The 24975-nt window shown below is 40.4% G+C and overlaps 1 protein-coding gene across 7 annotated transcripts in view; it reads left to right on the top strand.

Annotated features, from left to right (window-relative positions):
• Nucleotides 1-24975, top strand: part of erg (ETS transcription factor ERG) — a 275925-nt gene that overhangs the window by 107956 nt on the left and 142994 nt on the right. For 2 of the 7 annotated variants that reach the window (XM_059968793.1, XM_059968794.1), the window contains exon 3: nucleotides 916-1018. The exons of 2 other annotated variants lie outside the window; for them this stretch is intronic. In XM_059968793.1, the coding sequence (XP_059824776.1) occupies nucleotides 962-1018 (57 nt within the window). In that variant the 5' untranslated portion in view covers nucleotides 916-961. Of the gene's footprint in view, nucleotides 1-915; nucleotides 1019-20338; nucleotides 20481-20597; nucleotides 20821-21733; nucleotides 21946-24975 lie in introns of those variants that run through there. 3 more of the 7 variants (XM_059968800.1, XM_059968804.1, XM_059968796.1) reach the window with 3 other exon arrangements.

The raw sequence follows: 24975 nt of genomic DNA, 5'->3' as shown, positions 1-24975 counted from the left end.
AGATCACTTCTATCCTTTCCTTCCTACAAAGACTTATTTTTTATTGTCCATCTACCTACTTAAAAATCTCTTAAACATCCCTAAAATATCTGCCTCTAGTCTCATCCCTGACAGCACGTTCCATGTACCTACCACTCTCGGTGTAAAAACCTTACCTCTGACAACCCACCTATATTTTCTACAAATCATTTTAAAATTATGCCTCTTGGTATTAGCCATTCCCACCTTAGGGAAAGGTTTCTGGCTGTCCAATTAATCTATGCCTTTTATCATCTTATACATCTCTATCAAGTCTCCTCTCACTCTTCTTTAGTCTGAAGAGGAAAACACTAATTCATTCACCCTATTCTCATAATGCTTTCCCTTCAATTCAGGCAGCATCTTGGTATATCTCCTCTGCATCCTGTCTAAAGCTTTCACATCTTCTCTTTAATGAGGTGACCGGAACTGAACCCAATATTGCAAGTTTCCAATTTTCTGTGCTGGATGACGCTGACCCATTACTGTTCACATTCAGAACCACAGACAATATCTAGCAAGATTCAGTCCAATATATGCACTCTCTGACTCATGAGAAAGGTGCATAATCTCCTGGGAGAGGTCAATAATTGATAATGACCTTCATTAAAGGAGAAAACGTGGACCATTGTCCTTCAGAAAAGCCAGGGAAAGGACTCTGTTCTCGTTTGAAGGGCACACAGGTCAACTATGCTCTGGAAAGGAACAAAATGCATTTGGCTTAACTGACTTGAGATTGGAACACCTTCTGGCCTGTTGGGTTACATATTTCATTTGTTGATATAGTACCAACTAAACAGATGTTGTTTGTGGAGCAGTGTTACTTGATGACAATGGTTTGAGGATCAAAGTCCCAGTGAATGTGCAGTGACAGTCATCACCAATTTAATCTTTCAGTGAGGACGTCAGTAGACATCAACTGAATGGAAAGACCAGATTGCTGATGTTGACCATGACACCCGCTGTTGGAAAAAACCTGCCTTCTACACGGCAACAACAGGTCAGACTCAAGTTTGATAGATTATAATATAAGCCTGGTCTCAGTAAAGCTTGTAACTGTTTGAGGGAAAATGACAATGCATTAAAATGGTCTTCAAAAACCATCAAATGCACAAGGGCTCACTGGAAATCAATCTAGCTTAAACTGCTCTGTCTTTATTATCCATTGGAGTTCCAGGAATGGGAGCAAAAGAGGAAAACTGGAGGGCTATGTGGGAGGGTTAGGTTGATCTTAGAGCAGGCTAGCACAACATTGAAGGCCAAAGGACCTGTACTCTGCTGTGCTGTTCTATGCTGTAAGACACTCCACTAAGGATTGAAGAATCCACTGAAGTTTGGGTTCTTTGGATAATGACTTTCCCATTAGTGCATTGTGCTTGCTCTTTGAGGTAGCGGAAGTTATGGGATTGGGAAGAGCTATTCAAGATGTCCTTGTGAAAAAACTGCAGTTATAAGTAAAGATTTACTGTACAAAGGAACATGCAGTGAAATGTGACTTTGCAGCAAATCAAAATAAATCAGCGAGAATTGCACTGGGCAGCCCGCAAGTATCACCATTCTTTCAGCGCCAACAAAGCATGTTCACTACAGCGTACCAACAGCAGCAAAAATTAAAACCTAATCTTACAGCTGGCACTATAAAGCATTGCGTGGACTTCTATGTTACCAAGATGCCCAATCACTATGCTACATTATGAAGCACTCTTGGCGGAAAGCTTGAATGTCCATTATCATAGGCTTAATTCTTTTGACTTGAATTCTAAAGTTATGGCAAATATTAGAAGTGTAGAATGAATGACCAGAGGGAAGTGATGACTCAAGTATACACTCAGTGGCCACTTAATTAGGTACACCCATACACTATAAGACCATAAGACCTACCTGCTCATTAATGCAAATATCTAATCAGCCAATCATGTGGAAGCAACTCAATGCATTTGTCCATACAGACATAGCCAAGAGGTTCAATTGTTGTTCAGACCAAACATCAGAATGGGGAAGAAATGTAATCTAAGCAACATTGTCCCTGGAATGATTGTTGGTGCCAGATGGGGTGGTTTGAGTATCTTAGAAACTGCATTTCTCCTCGGATTTTCAAGTGCAACAGTCTCTGGAGTTTACAGAGCATGGTCTGAAAAACAAAAACACATCCACTGAGTGGCAATTCTGTGGGAGAAACTCAAATAAATGCACTATAACAGTGATCTGGAGAATAGCATCTCTGAATGTATTACACATTGAACTTGATGGGCTACAACAGCAGAAGATCACGAACATATACTCAGTGTCTACTTTATTATGTACCTCTTGTACCTACTAAAGTGGCCATTGACTGTAAGAATCTAGAAATACCAGAAAAATGACAAAGGATCTGATCAAGTCTCTTCATTCTGAGTCATCTCCTCTAATTCCATAGTTTGGTATCATTGGCAAATGTAACTATTTCTTGTGGCAGGAGTTGTGAAAGGTCATAGATCTTCACAATACTCCAAGTGCAATCATCAGACTATACTTGGAATATTGTAAGCAGTTATGGACCTTTTATTTAAGAAGTTATGTGCTGGCATTGTAGAGGGTCCAGAGGAGGTTGTAGTTTTGCCCAGTGCTTATATGCTTAAGCTGTATATGATGGTGAGGTGGTGTAGGAGTTAGAATAATGTTATTACAGTGGCAGCTCTAAGATTGGAGTTCAATTCCCACTGCCTCTAAGGTTTTTGTGTGTTCTCTGCGTGACTGGGTGGGTTTCTCAAGGTGCTCTCGTTTCCTTTCATATTCCCAAGATGGACGATTTGGGTTAGTGAGTTGTGGGCATGCTATGTTGGTGCTGGAGACTTGGTGACACTTACACAGCCCTTGCTGATTTGCTTTGATGCAAACAAATGCATGTGCTGTATGTTTTGAAGTTCCTGTTACAAATAAAGCTAATCTTTCAACTTAAAAAATTCTTATTTGATGCATGTCTTAATGCAGAGTGAGTATTTTCCATTGAAGTTGTGCCCATTAGGTAATGGGCCAGACATTTCCAGGTTTGACTCACCATGAACAAGGCAGAGTTTTTGCTGGTGCTATATGAATGCATAATGACATCATCATTGTACAGTATTTGCTGGTCACTCTGCGTAACCAACCTACAACCCACAAACACGAGATTCTGCGTCTTGTGTGTGTTGCTCGACCTTTTCTCTTTGACTGGCTGCGAAGTCGAGATTAAATCCTGCAGCGAAATGTAAATTAACCAGTCCCACTGGGTTACCATTGTGTAACTATCTGTATCTGCCTGTTTAGGCTGCATGTCTTTCACACACTGTTTGTGGCTCTCACTGACATCTACAACACAGATGCATGCTGGGATATCTGCATATCACTGAGCCTTCATCTCCCTGTAGTTTGATGTCCGGTGGTCAGGAACTTGACCTGGATCAATGATTGCAGATGGTATAAGATGAGGCTGCATACACCAAAGCCAAGCGCTACCATCGTCCCTTGTGTTTTTCCTTACCATTTTGCACTCCATGCTCCATTGAGATGGTTCTTTAGACCTTGAGACTTGCTTTCCATGATTCCTGGCAGCCAAACTATGGCTGCTGTTTTCTTTGTGGGCCAAAACCATCTTAATCATCCTTGAAGGTAAACCATAAGTTTTGTGATCATTTTTAGCATACAGTAGCACCTGTTTAGGATTGGTGCCATCTTTTAAGCTCTAAAGTATAATCTTTTGAATGATTCTTTTTGGTTTTGTGGCTATCTGCAGAAGAAGAATTTCAGAGTTGTATACTTTGATAATAAGTGAAATGAAGACAAACTTACAATACTCCTCAGCTTGAAAAAGTCTCTAAGCAATTATCATCAACAAATCACTTGTAGTCCCAGAGGAAACAACACACTAGACCACTGTTACACTACGATCAAGAGTGCTTACTGTGCTATTCCATGTCCTCACTTCGAAAGTCTGATCACCTGACTGTACTTCTACTCCCTGAGTAGGCAAGAGTCTGCAGTAGCAGTAGTGAGGACCAGGAAGGTATGGACAAGGGAAACACAGGAGTGCTTACAGGACTGTTTTGTATCAATGGACTGGACTGTTTTCAGAGATTTTCTTCAAATCTGGATGAGTCTGGTGCAGTTGTCACTGACTTCATTAAAAATAAAGAAAGGCAGACTAAGAATAAGATCATTATCTATGAGTTGTGGTGTTTGTAAATGTGTTGATTAGTTCTCTGCTGCTACCACTGTTTTCTTACCTATTTGTCTTGGAAGAGATGTAGAAGTGTTTTAGTGAATGTCACAAAGTTAATTTGCATGATGGACATTCATGGTGGAAGAGCTGACTGTGTAATCAGTGGGATGTGAATCTTAGGATGAAACAGTGTTCTTATCTGTGAGTGAGAGAGATCAGACGTGAATATTATAACCAATCCTTGATTCATAGAGTTTGTTGTGTGAGTGATAGGGTGTGGTGACTTCATCTTATAACAGCTTATTACCCTCAACAATGGAGATAAATTTCCTCTCCATGAACATTTTCCTAATTTTATTAAAACTGAAGCATTGAGAGAATTTCCTCCTATTGTCCTTAATACAAACCTCGGGGGAAAGCCTCCATCAACATTATCTTCATAATCATGAAAAAGAAAATGTCTATTTATGGTCAGCTTGTACTGTTGACTTACGATGATCATGAATTAGTGGCAAACAGTCTAACCTCTTTAAATGTAAATTTCTTATGTCTATCATTTTTTAATCTAGTAGATAATAGCAGCTTTGCATAGCTTCTTGAAAGCTAATTATAATTTGTTTTGCATTAAAATGTTCATATCTTGCTTTCATCTGTATACCTTTAATCCAGGGGTTCTCAATCTTTTTTATACCATGCACCAATATCATGCCATGAACCCCTGAATTAATCCCACCTGAATTTATAAACCTTCTCAGAAAACAATTCTTAATTCTAGATTTTGGTTAATTCTAATAACTTTGAACATTCTCCTAAGCCAAAAAGATTTCATGAACTATAAAGCTGCAAACTAATGTGGCACTTCTTCCACTGCCCTGAGATGGCCATTTCCCTTCATCATAGATCACATTGCTTTCTCCATTATAGTCCCATATACAGTCATCTGCAGGAAGGTCCAGGGAAGCAGGGCAGATCTGTAGACTCTGCCACAGATGGGACCTGACACCAGGCTTGGTTTGCACTGCTCTGTTGCAGTTCACATTCAGTTTTCACGTTCTCTCATCAGAATGCTCCAGAGTTCCATTCTGTTTTCTCTCCAGTATGAGCTGTCTTGGCCAGGGACTTAGTTGCTGTTGATGTTGTGATTTTCAAGGAGGTATTGAGAAGGGACTTGATCTGTTTGGTCTACCTTCCTAGAGATGGCTTACCATGCCAGGGTTCTGAATAGAGGGCTTGTTTCAGGAGTTTGATGCTAGGCATATGATTAATGCCACCCACTCAGTCGAGTTAATTAAGTGTGATGTGTGTCTCGACACTGGGGATGTTGGTTTAATAGTCTAGAGAGCAGAGAAAGTGGCGGAGGATGTAACAAAGGGATTTCTCTGACAGGGTGAATCAATATGGCAGATAAAGCAAAGATAACCTCCTTGTCAGAGCCACTGTGTTAGCTGCTACATTACTGCACTTAGTTCCACCACCCCACCTTCTCTGCTACCAACTTCTCTTTTTCTCAGTTCAGATGAAAGGTCTCAGATCTGAAACACTAAGTACTTTTCTTTCCACAGATGGTGTCTGAGCTGTCAACCTCCTCCAGCATTTTCTGTCTTCAGGACATCCCCTAAGAACAGAGATGAGGAGCTATTTCTTTAGCCCGAGGGTGGTGGATCTGTGGAATTCATTGCCACAGACAGCTGTAAAGGTCAAGTCATTGGGTATATTTAAAGTAGAGGTTGATGGGTCCTTGATTAGTCAGGAGAATTGGGTCGAGGGGGATAATAAATCAGCTATGATGGATTGGTGGAGCAAGGTTGATGGGCTGAATGGGTCAATTCTGCTGCTATGTCTTATGAACTATGGTTTTAAATGATTGGCGATTACAGCTGATCTCCAATCATCTTAGACCATAGACTGCTGCTTTTGAAATTTCACTTCTCAAGCAAGCAAAGGTTGAGTTATCTGTTGGAGTCATTGGGCACCATAGTAGTGTAGTGGTTAGCACAGCGCTATTCCAGCTTGGCCGGTACCTGAGTTTGGAGCTCATTTCCGGAGCTCTTCTGTACGCCCTCCCTGTGGAATGCGTAGGTTTTCTCCTGGTCCTCTGGTTTCCTCCCCATGTCCAAAGTCGTACCAGGTAGGTTAATTGGTCATTGTAAATCGTGATTTAGGTTAGGGCTAATTCGATCTGTTGGGAGGTTGCCGGGGCAGCACAGCTCAAAGGGCTTGAAGGGCATTCTCCACGCTGTGTTGCTAAATAGATAAATGAAATACAAATAGAATTTCAATGTTGATGTCTGCCTTCACTGAGAAGTGATTTCAGAATGCTCCAGACTTTCTACGATCTTGGATTTTAATTGACAGAATAGGGTGTGGCCATTATATTTCTGATATTTAGTATGAGAGCATGACACCAGGTTTCTCATATACAGTGGCATGCAAAAGTTTGGGCACACCTGGTCAAAATTTCTGTTACTGTGAATAGTTAAGTGAGTAGAAGATGAACTGATCTCCAAAAGTCATAGAGTTAAAGATGAAACATTCTTTTCTATTTTTAAGCAAGATGTGTATTATTTTTGTATGTACAATTTTTAGAGTGAAAAAAAGGAAAGGAGTACTATGCAAAAGTTTGGGCACCCCAAGAGATTTGAGCTCTCAGATAACTTTTACCAAGGTCTCAGACCTTAATTAGCTTGTTAGGGCTATGGCTTGTTCACAGTCTTCATTAGGAAAGGCCAGGTGATGCAAATTTCAAAGATTTATAAATACTCTGACTCCTCAAACCTTGTCCCAACAATCAGCAGCCATGGGCTCCTCTAAGCAGCTGCCTAGCACTCTGAAAATTAAAATAAATGATGCCCACAAAGCAGGAGAAGGCTATAAGAAGATAGCAAAGCGTTTTCAGGTAGCCGCTTCCTCAGTTAGTAATGTAGTTAAGAAATGGCAGTTAACAGGAACGGTGGAGGTCAAGTTGAGGTCTGGAAGACCAAGAAACCTTTTTGAGAGAACAGCTCATAGGATTGCTAGAAATGCAAATCAAAACCCCCATTTGACTGCAAAAATTTAGCAGGCTCTGGAGTTGTGGTGCACTATTCTACTGTGCAGCAACACCTGCACAAATATGACCTTCATGGAAGAGTCATCAGAAGAAAAACTTTCCTGCGTCCTCATCACAAAATTCAGCATCAGAATGTTGCAAAGGAACATCTAAACAAGCCTGATGCATTTTGGAAACAAGTCCTGTGGACTGAAGAAGTTAAAATAGAACTTTTTGGCCGCAATGAGCAAAGGTATGTTTGGAGAAAAAAGGGTGCAGAATTTCATGAAAAGAACACCTCTCCAACTGTTAAGCATGGGGTTGGATTGATCATGCTTTGGGCTTGTTTTGCGGCCAGTGGCACAGGGAACATTTCACTGGTAGAAGGAAGAATGAATTCAATTAAATACCAGCAAAAATCACACCGTCTGTATATAAAAAAAAAGCTGAAGGTGAAAAGAGGATGGCTTCTACAACAGGATAATGATCCTAAACACAACTCAAAATCCACAATGGACTACCTCAAGAGACACAAGCTGAAGATTTTGCCATGGCCCTCACAGTCCCCCGACCAAAACATCATCGAAAATCTGTGGATAGACCTCAAAAGAGCAGTGCAGGCAAAACGGCCCAAGGATCTCCCAGAACTAGAAGCCTTTTGCAAGGAAGAATGGACAAAAGTCCCCCAAACAAGAGATGAGAGACTCTTAGCTGACTACAGAAAGTGTTTACAAGCTGTGATACTTGCCCAAGGGGATGTTACTAAGTACTGACCATGCAGGGTGCCCAAACTTTTGCTTCAGTCCCTTTTCCTTTTATGTTATTTTGAAACTGTAAAAGATGGGGAAAAAAGTGATCTTCCTTGAAATATTAAAGAAATGTGTCATCTTTAACTTTATGCCTTTTGGAAATCAGGTCACCTTTTACTCGCTTAGCTATTCACAGTAACAGAAATTTTGACCGGGGTGCTAAAACTTTTGCATGCCACTGTACTTTGGATGGGTGGAGACCATCTTTATTTACTTTCTTTCAGCTGCCATTTTCTGTGAATGGGTCTGCTGTGCTTGTGACATGTTAACACATCATGGATTTGGAGAATAGCACCTCCAGAAGTTCAGGCCGTCCTGTCAGACTCCATGAAAATTCCAGCAGGGCAGTGAAGATATCCCACAACTGAGACTAGACTCAGGAATTGTCTAGTTGTGGCCAATTGCAACATATCCTCTTAGATCTTGGCAGAAGATTTGCCCCATTTCTGTAATTTAGCATTGTACGTTATTCAATTGTCCTCTCTTCTTACAGCTCACCATGATGAGATGAATTGGAAAGCCTTTGATTCAAGTTATATGGACAGACTTGGGTTGGGGTACAATTTTCAGTTCAGCGCCTAAGTGCACATCCTATATTGATACCTTATTCTGTTCTGACAGTGTCACATGTTTGATTTGATGACTTTCAACTAACATAGTGACATGACACACTGCAAATATAGGAATCTGGAGAAGCAAGTGAGATACTGGAGGAATTCAAAGGTTCAGGCAGTGCTTGTGCAAGGAATAGATATGCCTCAAAGAGTCCTGTCCTTCTAAAATGCTTGTCCTTTAGTTTGAGTGGTTTTGGACAGCGACTTCAAGTTGATGTGAGTTCATGGAGCTATTGAGAAGGGACTTGGTCAATCTTCAATGTTTCAGGTCCAGGCCCTCATTTGAACTGAAAGAAGGACAATGACACTACTCTTTCTATCCAGATGAAGGGTCTTGACCCAAAATATCTACTATCCATTTCCTGCTACAAATCTTGCCTGACCTACTCAGTCCCACCCGCATCTTGTTTTAAAAAAACATGGTTCTCTGAGTGCCATCATGCTGGTTAAGATGAATGCAAGATGATCCTTGGCACTATTAAAAGACAAATAGGAATTTCAAAACAGTTGGGTAAACCTCTCTCTGCTTCCACAACCATAAACTTATCAAACAATTTCTTGTTTTCTATTTATGGATCTTGCGTTTTTCTAATTAGTGGACCCATAATTACAGCAATTATATTTCAAAAATACTCTGAGTGTAAAATAGTGAGGATGTGAAAGGAAATGAACTATGTAACTTCCAGTTTGCATTTGTGCTGCATATTGGACTTGGAGATTATGCATGAATATTAGGTATGCAGAACTGTGTAACACCACAGAGTGGCGTTAGTACACTAGAACATCAAAGCCGAGAGAGATTAGGCTGCTGATGCTTTTTTTTCCTTTCATGTCTCAGGCCAGAATCTACGTCCTTCCAAAAATTTAACTTCTACGACATAGAAAGAGCGAGATATTCTGGAGAAATTTTAGGAAGAAGTGACTGGAAATAAGAAGCTTAATAGATAGAAAGTAGTGAATATTTTAATAGGTTCTACTGTCAATTATGCCTAAATAGCAGTGATCATTCAAAAGATGCGAGAATGTTGGAACATAATCAATTGAATAGGTAATCACAATACTTGAGCACTATCACTGATGTTCATGAGATTTAAAAAGGGGTGAAAGTTCTAGATAATCTCATGGAATACTTTGCTGATGCCTTAAGAAATTATAGCAAGTCAGGCAGTATCTATGGAGGGGAGATAAGCAGTGTTTTGGCCAAAGACTCTTCATCTCATCCCAAAATGTTATTGTTTATGCCCCTCCATAGATGCTGCCTGACCTGCAGAGTTCCTGCAGCATTCTGTGTGTGTTGCTCAAGGTTTCCAGCATCTGCAACATCTCTTGTGACTTTAGAAATTGATGAATGAAAATCAATTGTTTTGTTAATTCAACCATTCACATCTGGCACAGTCACTTTCAAATCAATTTCATTGAGACAAGAGGTTCTGCAGGTGCTGGAAATCTTGAGCTATGCACACAATATGCTGGAGGAACCCAGTAGGTTAGGCAGCATCAATGGAAGGAAATAAACTCTCAATATTTCCTTGAACATTTTTGATATTTAAGAAGTTTCAATTGGACTAAAAGAACAGCATCACTGTCCACATAAATAAACAGTCAATGTTTATACGATGTGGTGAGAAGGCAGGTGTATGGAGTTGAGTGGGATCTGGGATCAGGCATGGTGGAATGGTGGAGCAAACTCGATGGGCTGAATGGCTTAATTCTGCTCCTATGTCTTATGATCTAATGTTTCAACCCTTTACCTCCCAGCCTCTCATATCGTCCCTCCTTTTCCCCAACTACCCTCTTCCCCTTCACCTGCTCTCATCTATCACTTGTCAGTTGTAGTCCTCTCCCTCCATCCACCACCTTAGACCCCTTCCTCTCCAGTGCTGATGAACGGTCCAAGCCCAAAACTTCAACTGTTCATTTCCAAATTTAATTGGTCCACCATTGGCAGACAGTTGCAAAGGTTCCAACCCCAGCTCTCTCATCCACAAATCAGTGGGAGCACATTTAAATCTGTAGATCAGGCACATTGTAGGACTACAATTTTTCAGAAAAATTAATGGAGCAAGTGTGGCATTTGCCACTGAATTTCTTAATATATTGAGCAAATCTGGAAGGAGCATTTGTAGCATTGCTTAATAAAATAAATTACCAAAGAATTCAGAAGGATGGGAAGAGCATAAATGGTTGCTAAACTCCAAGCGATTTTTCTGGCTAATTGCTGCCTCCTTCAGTATCCTCACAATATCTTCTGCCCTGTCCACCAGATCACAATTCCTGGTGGCTGCCATGTTCTGCTGCTTCTTCACTTTCCACTGAGGGAAAAATATTAAAGGACCGCCATAACTGAATGGGAAGCTGTATGACATCACCACCTTCAAGGTCAAGTTCAAGTTTATTGTCTTTCAACCATACACAGCTAAGCGAAGCGGCATTCCGCCGGGACTTAGGTGCAAAACAGAGTACCAATATTACATATATTACAAGGGCCCAACAGCCCTTGTTCTTATAGTGTGGTGCTGTCTGTCAGTAGGAGGTCCAAAAAGATTGCGGAACAAATGGGAGGAGGACAATGCAAATGCAGTATTTATGGTCTATGTCCTGGATGGGGCGGTGAGGGGGGATGGGCCCAATGATGCTCTCAGCAGTCCTCACAATCCATTGCAGGGTCATCTCCCATACCAGAATCCAAACTGATATTCTGCTCGGATAATTTGATTCTGGAGGCAGGAAGTGTGTTTTCCGCCACTGTTTTGTGGAATTGTTTGGATGTTTGCTGAATGCCGTTGCTTTTTGAATGTGTCCTGTGTGGTACGGCTCTTTGGCCTGTCACTGGCTTGTTGAAGGGTGTGGAGAGGTAGCTGTGTCAGTCACTACACTGACTTCTACCCCACTTATTTCCAGATAATCCTGCAGCTAAAATTTTGATGACTGGAGGAACTCCATGTGGAAGAAAATTGTTAGTTTAACCTTTCACCTGTCAAGTATTTCTCATCCAGATATTAATATATATTAAAATTAAGTTTTCATCCAAATGGAAGAATCTGAGTGCAGAGTTCTGGAAAGTGAAGATACGGAAGATTCAGCAAATTCATGCCAAGGCAATAAATAAAGAGTAAAAGGATATTTTAAAAATAGAGATGTATGATGTAATCAAGCGAAAGCTCCTCTCTTTTGTGCTTTAACACATTCTGTTTTAAATTGTTCAGAGTGAATTTGGCTTATTGACATGTACATAGAAAATGATCCAATTTAATTTTTCAACCCCAAAGGTATAAATTCCAAATATCTGAAGTAAATAGAAGCAGTAAAATTGGCAAACAAAAAGAGCATGTTAATCATCAGCTAAGGAGAAAGAAGGGCTCAAATTTCTCATCTCTTTTTCAGCATCTCGTGCATTCATCAATAATATCATGTCTTATTCAATTATTGTTCCCCTATTCCTTATTGCCATGCTAATTCACAGAATTCAGTAGATAGTTGATACAAGTTAAGGCCACACTAGAGAACAGAAGGTATTTAACCATAAGCTGAATATATATTGTTTGCAGGGAGCCATGGCACATTTTACACCCGTCTGGTTCAGTTCAACTCAGTTTAGTTCAGCTTTCTAATCAGCAGGAAACAGAGCAATTTTGCAGCAGTTATTACAAAACTCTGCTGTTTTTTTTTCACCCTAAGAGTAGTCTCAAGGCCAATTGTGTTGAAATTGTTAGAAATGAGGAAGTTATTATTTTTATCCTTCAACTATAAAGGGCAGGTCTAATTTTATAGAACTTCACATTGACAGTAATTATGGTAAAAGTATCAGTTACAATATTTTTTCTTTAAGACATAGATGTTTCATTGAAGTCTTTAAAATTACATTCACCAATGCATGTTCATGATGATAAAATGACTTCTGTTCATGGGCCTTGACTAAGAGTTAACCAGGATCTCCAGCCCATATGAGGTATCTGTAGTTTCCTCCACAGACCTGGTGCCAACAGTGCTAAAGATGATTGCAGGCATGAGAGACCCCTCTTTACCCACTCTACCACCAAACAGGTGAATGTACATTGACCTGCTTGCAAGCCCCTTCTTGCTCACTGCTTTCTCAACTCAACCTCATGAGAGTCACTTTGGTCTGACACAGGTTACATTTGAAATACAGTTGGAGTATTGTTGCAAAAATATTTTGCCTAAATCAGTAAAGCAAGACTCATTCTTCAAAAAAAAAAGACTATTTGGCACTAATGGTACATTTCAATTGTACCATTTTGCTATAAATAGTAAACTGAAATCTCTCCACATAATTAAGAATTCCACCTCACTGTGCATTCCTCTCCTTTCTATTCCTGCAACTTCTCACAAACCACCCTTCCTGCAAAATGAACTCTTTCAGATCCCAGTATGTGTCATCTAAGAACTCTTTCATAATTAATACAAAGTTCAGGTAAATTTATTATCAAAGTACATACAAGGGGTGATTGATAAGTTCTTGGCCTAAGGTTGAAGGAGTCAATTTTAGAAAACCTAGCACATTTATTTTTCAACATAGTCGCCTCCTACATTTACGCACTTAGTTCAGCAGTCGTGGAGCATATAGATCTTGGACCTCCAGAAAGTGTCCACTGCAGGGGTGATTAATAAATTCTTGGTCTAAGTTAGAAGGAGATGAGTTATACAGTTCTTGTTACATGCACATGCAGGTCAACTCTGAGTGATTATGCAGAAAGTTTGGAGTTAATGACTCATCTCCTTCTACCTTAGGCCACAAACTTATCAATTACCCCGATGAGTTATTAACTTCAAACTTTCTGCATAATCACTCAGAGTTGACCTGCATGTGCATGTAACAGGAGTTATGTAACTCATCTCCTTCTACCTTAGGCCTCGAACTTATCAATCACCCCTCGTATGTGTCACCATATACCACTTTAAGATTCATTATCTTGCAGGCATCCACAGTAAATACAAAAAAAACACAATAGAATCAATGAAAAAAACACACGACAAAGTTGGACAAACAACCAATGTGCAAAAGATAACACTGTGATAACAATAGATAACAAAAGATAACAAAACAGGGAAAAAAAAGCTATAAATGTTAAGAACAATATTCTCTCATTTACTCATTTCAACAGGCATTTGTTGGAATATTGAGCTTTGAACCTGATTTTTGTGGCCTAATAGCCCATTCCCAACTGGAATAGCAATGAGATTTCATCTATCTGGAGGCATAGTAAACACCACCATCATCATTTGAAAATTCCCAGAGAAACACAGAGAGCAGCACTAATGAGCATTAATAATTCTATTTTGGTCCTGATAAAAACCGTGGAGAAAGGGTGTGGAGAGTCTCAAATTCAATTGGCTTCAGAAGTTCATCTCGACCCCAGATGATCAGATGCAAGCCATCATCTGATTCAATGGGTCCACACAGACCCAATCCCTGGGCAGACAAGTGTTGGTCAAGATTCTTATTATTACCCCAAAATATTTTTTAATGTTTCCCATGATAATACTTGCCTGACTTGCCTATCATGGGTGACTTTAACTTCCCTAATACTGATTGGTACCTGATTAGTTCCAAGGGTTTAGATGGAGCAGAGTTTGTTAAGTGTGTCCAGGATGGATTCCTGCCACAGTATGTTGACAGGCCAACTAAGGGAATGCCATACTAGATTTAGTATTAGGTAATGAACCGGCTCAGGTCACGGATCTCTCAGTGGGTGAGCATCTGGGGGGCAGTGACCACCGCTCCCTGGCCTTTAGCATTATTATGGAAAAGGATAGAATCAGAGAGGACAGGACAATTTTTAATTGGGGAAGGGCAAATTATGAGGCTAGAAGGCTAGAACTTGCGGGTGTGAATTGGGATGACGTTTTTGCAGGGAAATGTACTATGAACATGTGGTTGATGTTTCAGGATCTCTTGCAGGATGTTAGGGATAAATGTGTCCTGGTGAGGAAGATAAAGAATGGTAGGGTGAAGGAACCATGGGTGACAAGTGAAGTGAAAAATCTAGTCAGGTGGAAGAAGGCAGCATACATGAGGTTTAGGAAGCAAGGATCAGATTGGTCTATTGAGGAATATAGGGTAGCAAGAAAGGAAATTAAGAAGGGTTGAGAAGAGCAAGAAGGGGGCATGAGAAGGCCTTGACGAGTAGGGTAAAAGAAAACCCCAAGGCATTCTTCAATTATGTGAAGAACAAAAGGATGACAGGAGTGAAGGTAGGACCGATTAGAGATAAAAGTGGGAAGATGTGCCTGGATTCTGTGGAAGTGAGTGAGGTCCTCAATGAATACTTCTCTTCGATATTCACCAATGAGAGGGAACTTGGTGAGGACAATATGAGTGAGGTTGATGTTCTGGAGCATGTTGATATTAAGAGAGAGGAGGTGTTGGAGTTGTTAAAATACATTAGGCCGGATAAGTCCCTGGGACCTGACGGAATATTCCCCAGGCTGCTCCATGAGGCGAGGGAAGAGATTGCTGAGCCTCTGGCTAGAATCTTTATGTCCTTGTTGTCCACAGGAATGGTACTGGAGGATTAAAGGGAGGCAAATGTTGTCCCCTTGTTCAAAAAAGGTAGTAGGGATAGACCGGATAATTATAGACCAGAGAGCCTTACGTCTGTGGTGGGAAAGCTGTTGGAAAAGATTCATAGAGATAGGATCTATGGGCATTTAGAGAATCATGGTCTGATCAGGGACAGTCAGCATGGATTTGTGAAGGGCAGATAGTGTCTAACAAACCTGATAGAGTTATTTGAGGAGGTGACCAGGCATACAGATAAGGGTAGTGCAGTGGATGTGATCTACATGGATTTTAGTAAGGCATTTGACAAGGTTCCACATGGTAAGCCTATTCAGAAAGTCAAAAGGCATGGGATCCAGGGAAGTTTGGCCAGGTGGATTCAGAATTGGCTTGTCTGCAGAAAGCAGAGGGTCGTGGTGGAGGGAGTACATTCAGACTGGAGGGTTGTGACTATTGGTGTCCCACAGGATCTGTTCGTGATTTTGGATGTCGGGGTAGAAGGGTGAGTTGGCAAGTTTGCAGAGAACACAAAGGTTGGTGGTGTTGTAGATAATGTAGAGGATTGTCGAAGATTGCAGAGAGACATTGATAGGATGCAGAAGTGGGCTGAGAAGTGGCAGATGGAGTTCAACCTGGAGAAATGTGAGGAGGTACACTTTGGAAGGACAAACTCCAAGGCAGAGTACAAAGTAAATGGCAGGATACTTGGAAATGTGGAGGAGTAGAGGGATCTGGGGGTACATGTCCACATATCCCTGAAAGTTGCCTCACAGGTAGATAGGGTAGTTAAGAAAGCTTATGGGGTGTTAGCTTTCATAAGTCGAGGGATAGAGTTTAAGAGTTACGATGTAATGATGCAGCTCTATAAAACTCTGGTTAGGCCACACTTGGAGTATCGTGTCCAGTTCTGGTCGCCTCACTATAGGAAGGATGTGGAAGCATTGGAAAGGGTACAGAGGAGATTTACCAGGATGCTGCCTGGTTTAGAGAGTATGGATTATGATCAGAGATTAAGGGAGCTTAACTCTTTACTCTTTGGAGAGAAGGAGGATGAGAGGAGACATGATAGAGGTGTTCAAGATATTAAGAGGAATAAATAGAGTGGATAGCCAGTGCCTCTTCCCCAGGGCACCACTGCTCAGTACAAGAGGTCCTGGCTTTAAGGTAAGGGGAGGGAAGTTCAAAGGGAATACTAGAGACCATGGAATTTTGTGGAAAACCTTACTTGTTACGTGCCTGTGATGCTACTGCATTGTACCTGTGCATGCACGTATTTGCACAAATTACAATAAACTTTGATTTTGACTATGGATAGTGAGGAATCTTCCAAGGATACATAAGATCATAGACTGGTCTGAAACGTGACCAGTGAAATGGTAAATAGCCTTTAATCTGGACAATGTTGTGAGATGCTGCTCTTTTGGAGGTCAAACGTAACAGCAAAATGGCAGGAGCTTTCGGTGAATTGATATACAGAGGGATCTTGGGGTTCACGTGAAAAGCGGCAACACATAGAGACAGGAACGAGTCGGATGGTCTGCTTGCCTGCAGTAGTCAGGGCGTTGAGTACATAGGTTGAGAAGTCATGTTGCAGCTGCACTGAGCTTTGGTTCGGCCTATGTATAGATCTGGCTATGGGGTTAAGGAAAAAATGTGGAAGCTTTCGAGAGGGTGCAGAAGAAGTTCACCAGGTTGTTGCATGGATTGGAAAATATTGGTTATAAGAGAGGTTGGACAGACTCTAGAGAGTCAGAGAGTGAAAGGTCGCTGAGAGTAGAATATATAAATTGAGAGATACAGATAGGATAGCAAATCATAAACATGAGAAAGTTGGCAGATGCTGGAAATGCAAAGCAACGCACTCAAAGTGCTCGAGGAACTCAGCAGGTCAGTCAGCAGATATGGAAATGAATAGACAGTCATTGCTTTGGGCCATGTCCTGAAGAAGGGGTCTTTACCCAACATGTCGACTACCTATTAATTTCCACAGATGATGCCTGACCTGCTGAGTTCTCCCAGCATTTTGTGTGTGTTTCTATAGATAAGATAGAAAGTCAGAGTTCTTTTTCTCAGGAGAGAAATTTCAAATTTAGATGTTTGTAGGTTTAAGGTGAGAAGTGGAAAATTTAAAGGAGATTTATAAGGCAATTTTTTTATGCAGCCAAGTTGTAGAAGCAGATAAGTTAGCAATGTTTAAGAGGCATTTAGGTGGGCCCATGAAGAGGTGGGGAGGGATATGGACAACGTACAGGCAATTCTGCCTGCGCAGAAACTGTGCGCCAAAGAACTTGTTCCTTTGCTGTACTCTTTTATGTTTTATGTTCTGATTAATGAGGTTGATTGTCTTTGTCCATATGATTAGGAAAAAAATGGTAATAATTTGGAAGATGGCGGTGCACTCAGTTGAAGCAGCCACACCGTGTCCAGTCAAAGTTGCATTTGTTTATCTTGTATGTCATTGCTGGATACTAAGAACACTAGGACTATCCTGTCAGCTAGATGCTGGATAGCTAACTTATTAACTATAAGTTAATAAAATAGAATTCAACAGGTAAATATTAAAGAGTAAACCCTCAATAGCAGAGTGACCAGTGAAGAACTCGCTGTGCTAGTAACAAAACCTCAGTGGTGACAGGGTTTTCATTAGCCTCACAGTCTGAGGAAAAGAACTTTTACCGAGTCTGGCGCTCATAGTCGTGATGCTGTTGTACCTGCTTCTTGACAGTAGTGGTTCAAAGAGATTGTGGGATGGGTGGTAGGGATCCTCAACAAAGCACTGGGCCCTTCGTCTGCAATGCTCCCAGTAAATGCCACAAGTAGGGGGAAGGGAAACTTGAAATACTAGATCAGAATTCACTGAAGTCACTCTTTTCTCAATGGTGACCTGCTTCTTCCTCTGTGTACTTCCTCAGGATTGACCATAAGATTACAACTCATTCATGTTAGTTCAAAACACAAGACAGAAATCTCCTCCATTTCCTCTGCAGTAACTCTTTACAATCCACAAACCATCTGGCGACATGTATTATAGCAGAGTAAAATTGGTCCAAAACAACGAGAGGCATGAGAAAAGCCTGTTATTTAGAATAATGTTGGGGGGGGGGTGGGGGTAGGGGTCTTTATTACAGGAAACGTCAATCCTCAGCATTATCACTTTACCTAGAAATACATAGCAAGAAAGAGATTTGAAAGCAATCTGGACAGCTTTTAGGAACTGGTTACATACTGCTGTGGTACCATGAATAAATGACAAAACATTAGAGAAATAAAATAGATAAGTGAGTAATGTAAGGGAAGAATTATGAACATGAATTGAATTAATTCCTACCTAAAGGCTTCAAATACTCTTTAGTGGATAACTTTATCATTTAAGCACTGTTCCGTTGCAGTGTATAGTCAATACATAGAAAAAACATTTTCCTGCAGGTTAATGATGTTATATTAAATTAAATTACACAAAGTCAGATTTTAAGCTGACAAGTTTAAAATGGGAAATAATTGTACAAAGAGAATAAGGAGGGTGGTGGGGTGGAGCTATGTCTCTACCAAAGGAAGAGGCGCTCCTTCCCTCCGCAGGCCTGCAGGTCATCCTTGGGCAATGTGTAGCACCTGCTTAGCCCCCTTCCACAATCAGAGTCATGTGAAGCCATGGTCACCCGTGGTGGATGAGCAGTTGGAGCATATCACAAGTCCTGGTTATGCGACCATTGACGCCAGGCAGACAATCTCTGAAGAGAATTGGTAATGGCTGGGGTCGCCTCTCTTTAAAGACACTGCCTAGATGAAGGCAATGACAAACCACTTCTGTAGAAAAATTTGCCAATAACAATCATGATCAAAGACCATGATCACACATAATGAACAAAGAGATCAGAGAGAAAAATTCTAACAGATGCCTCGTTACAGGAAGAAGCTTCACCAAGGAATCTGACAAGGCTTGTGAGTTCCTGAGGTCCTGAGCATGATGCCATCTGGTGTTTAGATCCTGGTAGGGTCACTCCTACCGGTAAAGTCAAGGGAAAGGTTCCAGACGAAGAGTGTTCCAACCAAGACCTCAGTGGTGAAGCTGGCAGAAGATAGTGAAGGTGGAGGAAGGCTTTGGCAGTGGTCAGACCCCAGTTATCTTGCATTCCATGCCACTGGACCATGACTCTGATCTGTCAAGGACTGTGGGACAGCTGCCTGTGTACCAGCCTCCCCACGCTAAACAAAGTCACATACCATCATCCTCCATTAAGGGAATCACCCCTTGCAAGAACATCATCTTCGACTTGAATGATAGCAACACTACTACAGGGTGAAAACAAGGATGTGCAGCAACTAAAGATGTAAATGGACTTACACTAAATTCAGACAGTCAGATGTGTTTGGCCATGGTTGGGAAAAGGGAAGAAGAACTTGATGTGGAAGTGATTATGGTTTGAAACGTCTGGTTTTTAATGGACATTTTATAAGCATGTTTGTGTTTGCTGCATAATATTTGATAAGGAACCAATGATTTGGCCGCTGCCTTGTCCCGTACTGGAACAAGTCATTGGGTATATTTAAGGCACAGGTTAATAGATTCTTGATTCTTGATATAAAGGGATACAGGAAGAAGACAGGAGATTGGGGCTGAGAGGGAAATGGATCAGCGATGACAAAATGGTGGAGCAGACTCAATGGCTTAATGTCTGCTCTTACATGTAATGGTCTTAGGCATTTCACTGAAGATCAGCTGAGCTTCTCCAGAACATCCTTCACTGACAACAAAGATCAACGATGTGAGATACCAAAATTGTTTAACATCTGATTTTCACAAACAAAAGCAACAAATTCAGAAGAACAAGGGAGAAAGATATAATGGTGTGGGGAAGAATGGAGGAAATAATGATGGCAATAATACAGTGCACACTGCCTCCACTCCAGACAAGCTAAAGTCAGGGTTTTAAGCTTGTGTTTAGTAATTTGCATCCTGTGGTAAAACTCAGTCACCATCATTGCACACCTGCCTTGAGTTCCAACTTTAGAAATGCAGAGTGAGGAAAAAGTAATGAAAAGCAATCATAAACTATTCGTCAAGAAAAACAACATTGTTTTCTGGTCTCTCTTATCTCTGTACTCCAAAATATCCTGTTTCTTAGAGCTAAGCCAGCCAGAACCAATAGAAACCTCTTCCTGCTACAGACTGACTTCATTTCCCAGACTTAGCACAATCTCGCCGCCTCTAAAAAAAAACTTCAACAACTCTGACTAGGCATAAGTTTCTTTAACAATATACAGATTAGAAAAAAAAAGAACGTACTTTTGAGTTAAAATGGCCACCTCAATAAAGGTAAGATTCGCTAGAATTGTCTTTTAAACGCTGCGTTGCAAATCGTTGCTCTTCACCAGATGCGTTAAACGGTGGAAAAAAAAGCAACACCCTCCTTTCCACAATGGAAGGCGATGAGCAGATTTCCTTTGTGCTGCCTGTAAAATTTCCTCTTTCCTACTCGGACTGTCTGGGTTGTTTGAAAAACTTTCTGAGGAAAAGATAGAGATTTTCACACATGATCTGGACAGAAGAGAAGTGCTATATCATTTCTTACTATCTTCTTGAATTTTTTTTCCCTCTATCGTGGTGCCATTGCCGTGAGTTTGGTTGAATAATCACTTGAAAGAATGACAGTAAGGTAAGTCACTGCCCTGAGAATTTTGAGTGCGGAACAGGGTCCCCTTATGAGATTGTTGGGTAATTTCATTTTGCATTTGGTACATACTCTAAATTGTAAGTAATATTCATCTTGGGGTCCATTGGTGCCAGATTGTTGGATGCGTTGTGTATAAAGAAAAATCAATACAAGTTTTGGTTAAATATTTTTGCAAACTTACCTGTTTAGATGAAAGTCATGGATACATTTCAATAGATATTTGTAGAACTGAAATTATTTTTCTGGGTTTATAAATGTGAATCGCCATGCTGAGTTGTTAGTACAAAAACACTCATTCAGCTTATCCTTGCAACTTTAAAAATAGAAATTTTCATTCCAAGGAATTTTGCTCCTCACAAAGAATAATAAGCACCTTCTAGGAAGCAGAACGAAAGATGTTTTTATTAACACATCAGAACTGTGCAGTAGTGTACGGAATCTGAATTTATATTGAATCTCAATTTGATTCAACGTTCTTATTTATTTATGTGTTCTAATTTTAAATTCTCCTGTTTGAGGTGCTGAAAGTTACTGAGATATATTTTAATGAAGAGGCTTTTATGACTATATTTTGAGGTTACTTAAAATTTAGGGACAAAATTGTGAACAGACTAGCTGTCCGGTGGGTGTGGTGGAGTGGACGAATGGTTGGTGTGTGCTTGTCTTTACATATATATACATATATATGCATTTCATGGGGCGCAATTCTCCGCCTGGTATAGCAATGAGCCTTGTTTTCAATTTCATTCTTAAAGCACCTCCCTACAACGCCCAAAGATGGAGCATATACAGTATCCTTTTTAGTTCTCAACTGTGAGGGAAACATTTCCCAAAACCCCTTTCCTTGTTTAAATTGAAAAGGAGGAAGCTATTTATAAGAACGCTGGTATATGAGGAAAGTTAACTGCTGCAGGACGGGCCAGATAAACTTGAAATCAAACTCTACTTTGACGCCTTCAGCGTTTTTCTGCTTAGATGTTCTACTAGCAGTAATGGTTCTAGTCACCTTGAAGATGTCAACATGAAAACGGAAAATAAATTGTAAAAGTATAACTCACTGGGACTATGTTGACTCCACAGATTAAATACAGTGCACTTGGCATAGAGGTATGTCATATTTCATTTTAGTCTGTATTTTTCCTAAGCTGAGCTGCAGCACTTGAACGGAGCAAGCAAGAAATCATTTTTGAGGCAGCAGATGACAACTCCACTCGATGTAGAATATTCCAGCACACACGGACTGCTTTTCTGCATAGGCTGTGTGTGGGATGAATGCTCGGCAGCCCAGTTACAGCTTCACGCTTGTGCTTGTGGAGAGAGCCGGCCAGTCAGGAGGTTCAGGCAACCGCAGTTGGAACTGCAGTTTAAGCAGCAAAGCAGCCGATGCGTACAGTACAAAAATCTACTGAGTGCTTGAATGCACAGCAAGTGTGCAGTATCATAATCCTTCTAGTTTCACTTTGATGATCTTCACTGAATATTCTCTTTGTATTTCAGTAGCTTCGAATTTCTTCAGTAATTTCTTTTCCCTCCACAACTTTCGTTTCTTTGCCAAAATTGCTACTGCCTCCATTATGGGGCCTCTCGTACCTAATAAAGTAGTCACTGAGTGTATGCTCGTGGTCTTCCGTTGTTGTAGTCCGTCTACTTCAAGGTTCAATGTGTTGTGCATTCACAGATGCTCTTTGGCATACTACTGTTGTAACGAGTGATTATTTGAGATATTAAAACCTTCCTGTCTGCTTGAACCAGTCTGCCCATTCTCTTCTGATTTCTCTCATTCGCAATGCATTTTTCCCCACAGAGCTGCCACTCAATGGATATTTTTCTGGATTTTTTGTTTGCACCATTTTTGTAAACTCTAGAGACTGTTGTACATGAAAATCCCAGGAGATCAGCAGTTTCTGAGATACTCAAACCACCCCGTCTGGCATCAACCGTCACTCCACAGTCAAAGCCGCTTAGATCATATTTCTTCCCCATTCTGATGTTTGATTTGAACAACAGCTGAACCTCTTGAACACATCTGTATGTTGTTGTGCATCGAGTTGCTGTCACATATTTGCTAATTAGGTACTACCATTAATGAGCAGGTGTACAGGTGTGCCTAATAAAGTGGCCACTGGGAGCATTTTGATAGAACTATAGCTTTGGTGGCAGGTCACCTGTCCTACATTTCTCTCTCTCATTGGGAAATGCAGACAGGAGTCATCAGTCCATCACTTCCTCTATGGATTTCCCTCTTCTCCTTGTAAAGAAAATCTTAGTGTTCTGCCTCTCCCAGGTGAGGACCTTCAACTTGCTTATGGAAAACACTAATTTTTTTTTAATGCCAGGAGATTTTTTACAACAAAAAAGAATCTTTTACTTTTAACCACACTTGTATAAATCTATGTTATGACTTCATAATGCCCTGAGGGACAATTCTTAAAACTCAGCAGGATTTTATTACTGAAGACTAAGTGGCACCAGTAATAATTAAATTGATGAATAGTCCTTGTGCACATTCAGTCTTGTGGATTTGTATCTGAACTATGGTTATATACTTCTAAAGTTATAACCCCCCCCCTCACCCCCAGGAGCACAACAACTAGGCTATTCTGCTCTGATAATTTTAACACTAACAGAATAAATGTTTTAACAAGTCTGAAACTATTATAGTACTCTTCTGACTGCTTCTCAACTCATAACCTTCTTGAAATTATTTGTCCAAAACACTTTCTTATCTATCTTGCCTCACAACATCCCTTCAGTGTTTACTAATCAACTTTAGTTATTAGTCAGTACTGTGTTAAGAATAATTTTCTCATCTTTTGCCTTCAAATTCTTCCATGGTGACACCTCCTCCTTACTAGATAATCACTTCCACATCTATATCCCTTTCAACTTGCACATCCTCAATTTCCATCAGCTTTGGGGGGTGGGGGTGTCATTTGTTTTGAGTTGCCTAGAGCTTAAACTCTGGAATTTCCTTCCTACTTAACTGTGTTCCTCTACCTCTCTCTTCTATCATGAGTTCATTTAAGCTTTCAGTTTCCTGTTTTATTCTCTTCATGAGTCTTTTTTTTGAACTGTTCATGTTCTTGAGATGTTTTCCTATACTAAAGACACAATATATGTGGGCTGTTGTTTGCAGAAGGCAATTCAAAATTGCATAACCTATAACATTAGGAACAATGTGATTTATTTATTAGCTCCCTTTTGATCTTCTTAAAAATTAAACTCTCTTTCAATTATTAAAACAGAGGTCATTACAGCATTATGATGCTGTGACAACAGTTTAACGTACTCTAAGAGTAAGATCAATCTACTCTAATTTAACCTTCTCTAAAACCAATCTAACCCTTTCATCCTACATGTCCCTCCATTTTTTCTATATGCCTAACTAAGAGTTTCTTAAATGTTCCTAATGGATCTACCTCTACCACTATCCCAGCAGCACATTCACCCTCTGTGTAAAACAACATACCTCTGACATCCCCTCTATGCTTTCTTCCAATCATCTTAAATAATGGCTCCTTGTATCAGCCATTTCTGCCATGAGGAAAAAGTACCTGTCTTTCCAGTCGACTTGTGTCTCATTATCTCGTACACCTCTATCCATTCATCTTTTATCCTCCTTTTCTCTGAAGAAAAAAACCCTAGCTTGCTCAGTCTATCCTCTTATGACGTGCTTTCCAGTCCAGGCAGCATCCTGGTAAATTTTTCTAAAGCTTCCACATCCTTATAATGAGGTGACTAGAACTGAAAACAATATTGTTGATTTATCTGTCAAACAAAGGGGCAAGTGGAAATTCAGGTTCCGGCTTCAATGGGACAAATGCTAGACTTAGTACAATGATAATTTGGTATACAGAAACAGGCATGACATAAAGAAAAGCTTTAACTTGTGCTGAATAGTCATGATCTGCCGTTCACTACCTGAAAGGCAAGCTAGGAAGCAAAGTCAATTGTTGATTTCAAAGGGGAGCTTTTACGCCTCAACCATCGGGTTCCTGAACCAGCGTGGATAATTTCACTCACCTCAACTCTGAACTGACTCTCCAGGAATCAAGACTCTGCAGCTCCTGCTCTTCATATCTATCTATCTATTTTTTCACAATTTGTCTTATTTTGCACGGTGGTTGTTTGTCTGTT

Source organism: Hypanus sabinus, chromosome 4 (assembly GCF_030144855.1).
Source record: "Hypanus sabinus isolate sHypSab1 chromosome 4, sHypSab1.hap1, whole genome shotgun sequence".
Lineage (NCBI taxonomy): Eukaryota > Metazoa > Chordata > Chondrichthyes > Myliobatiformes > Dasyatidae > Hypanus > Hypanus sabinus.
The sequence above is the reverse complement of the archived record's forward strand: the minus strand, read 5'-3'. Positions and strand labels throughout refer to the sequence as shown.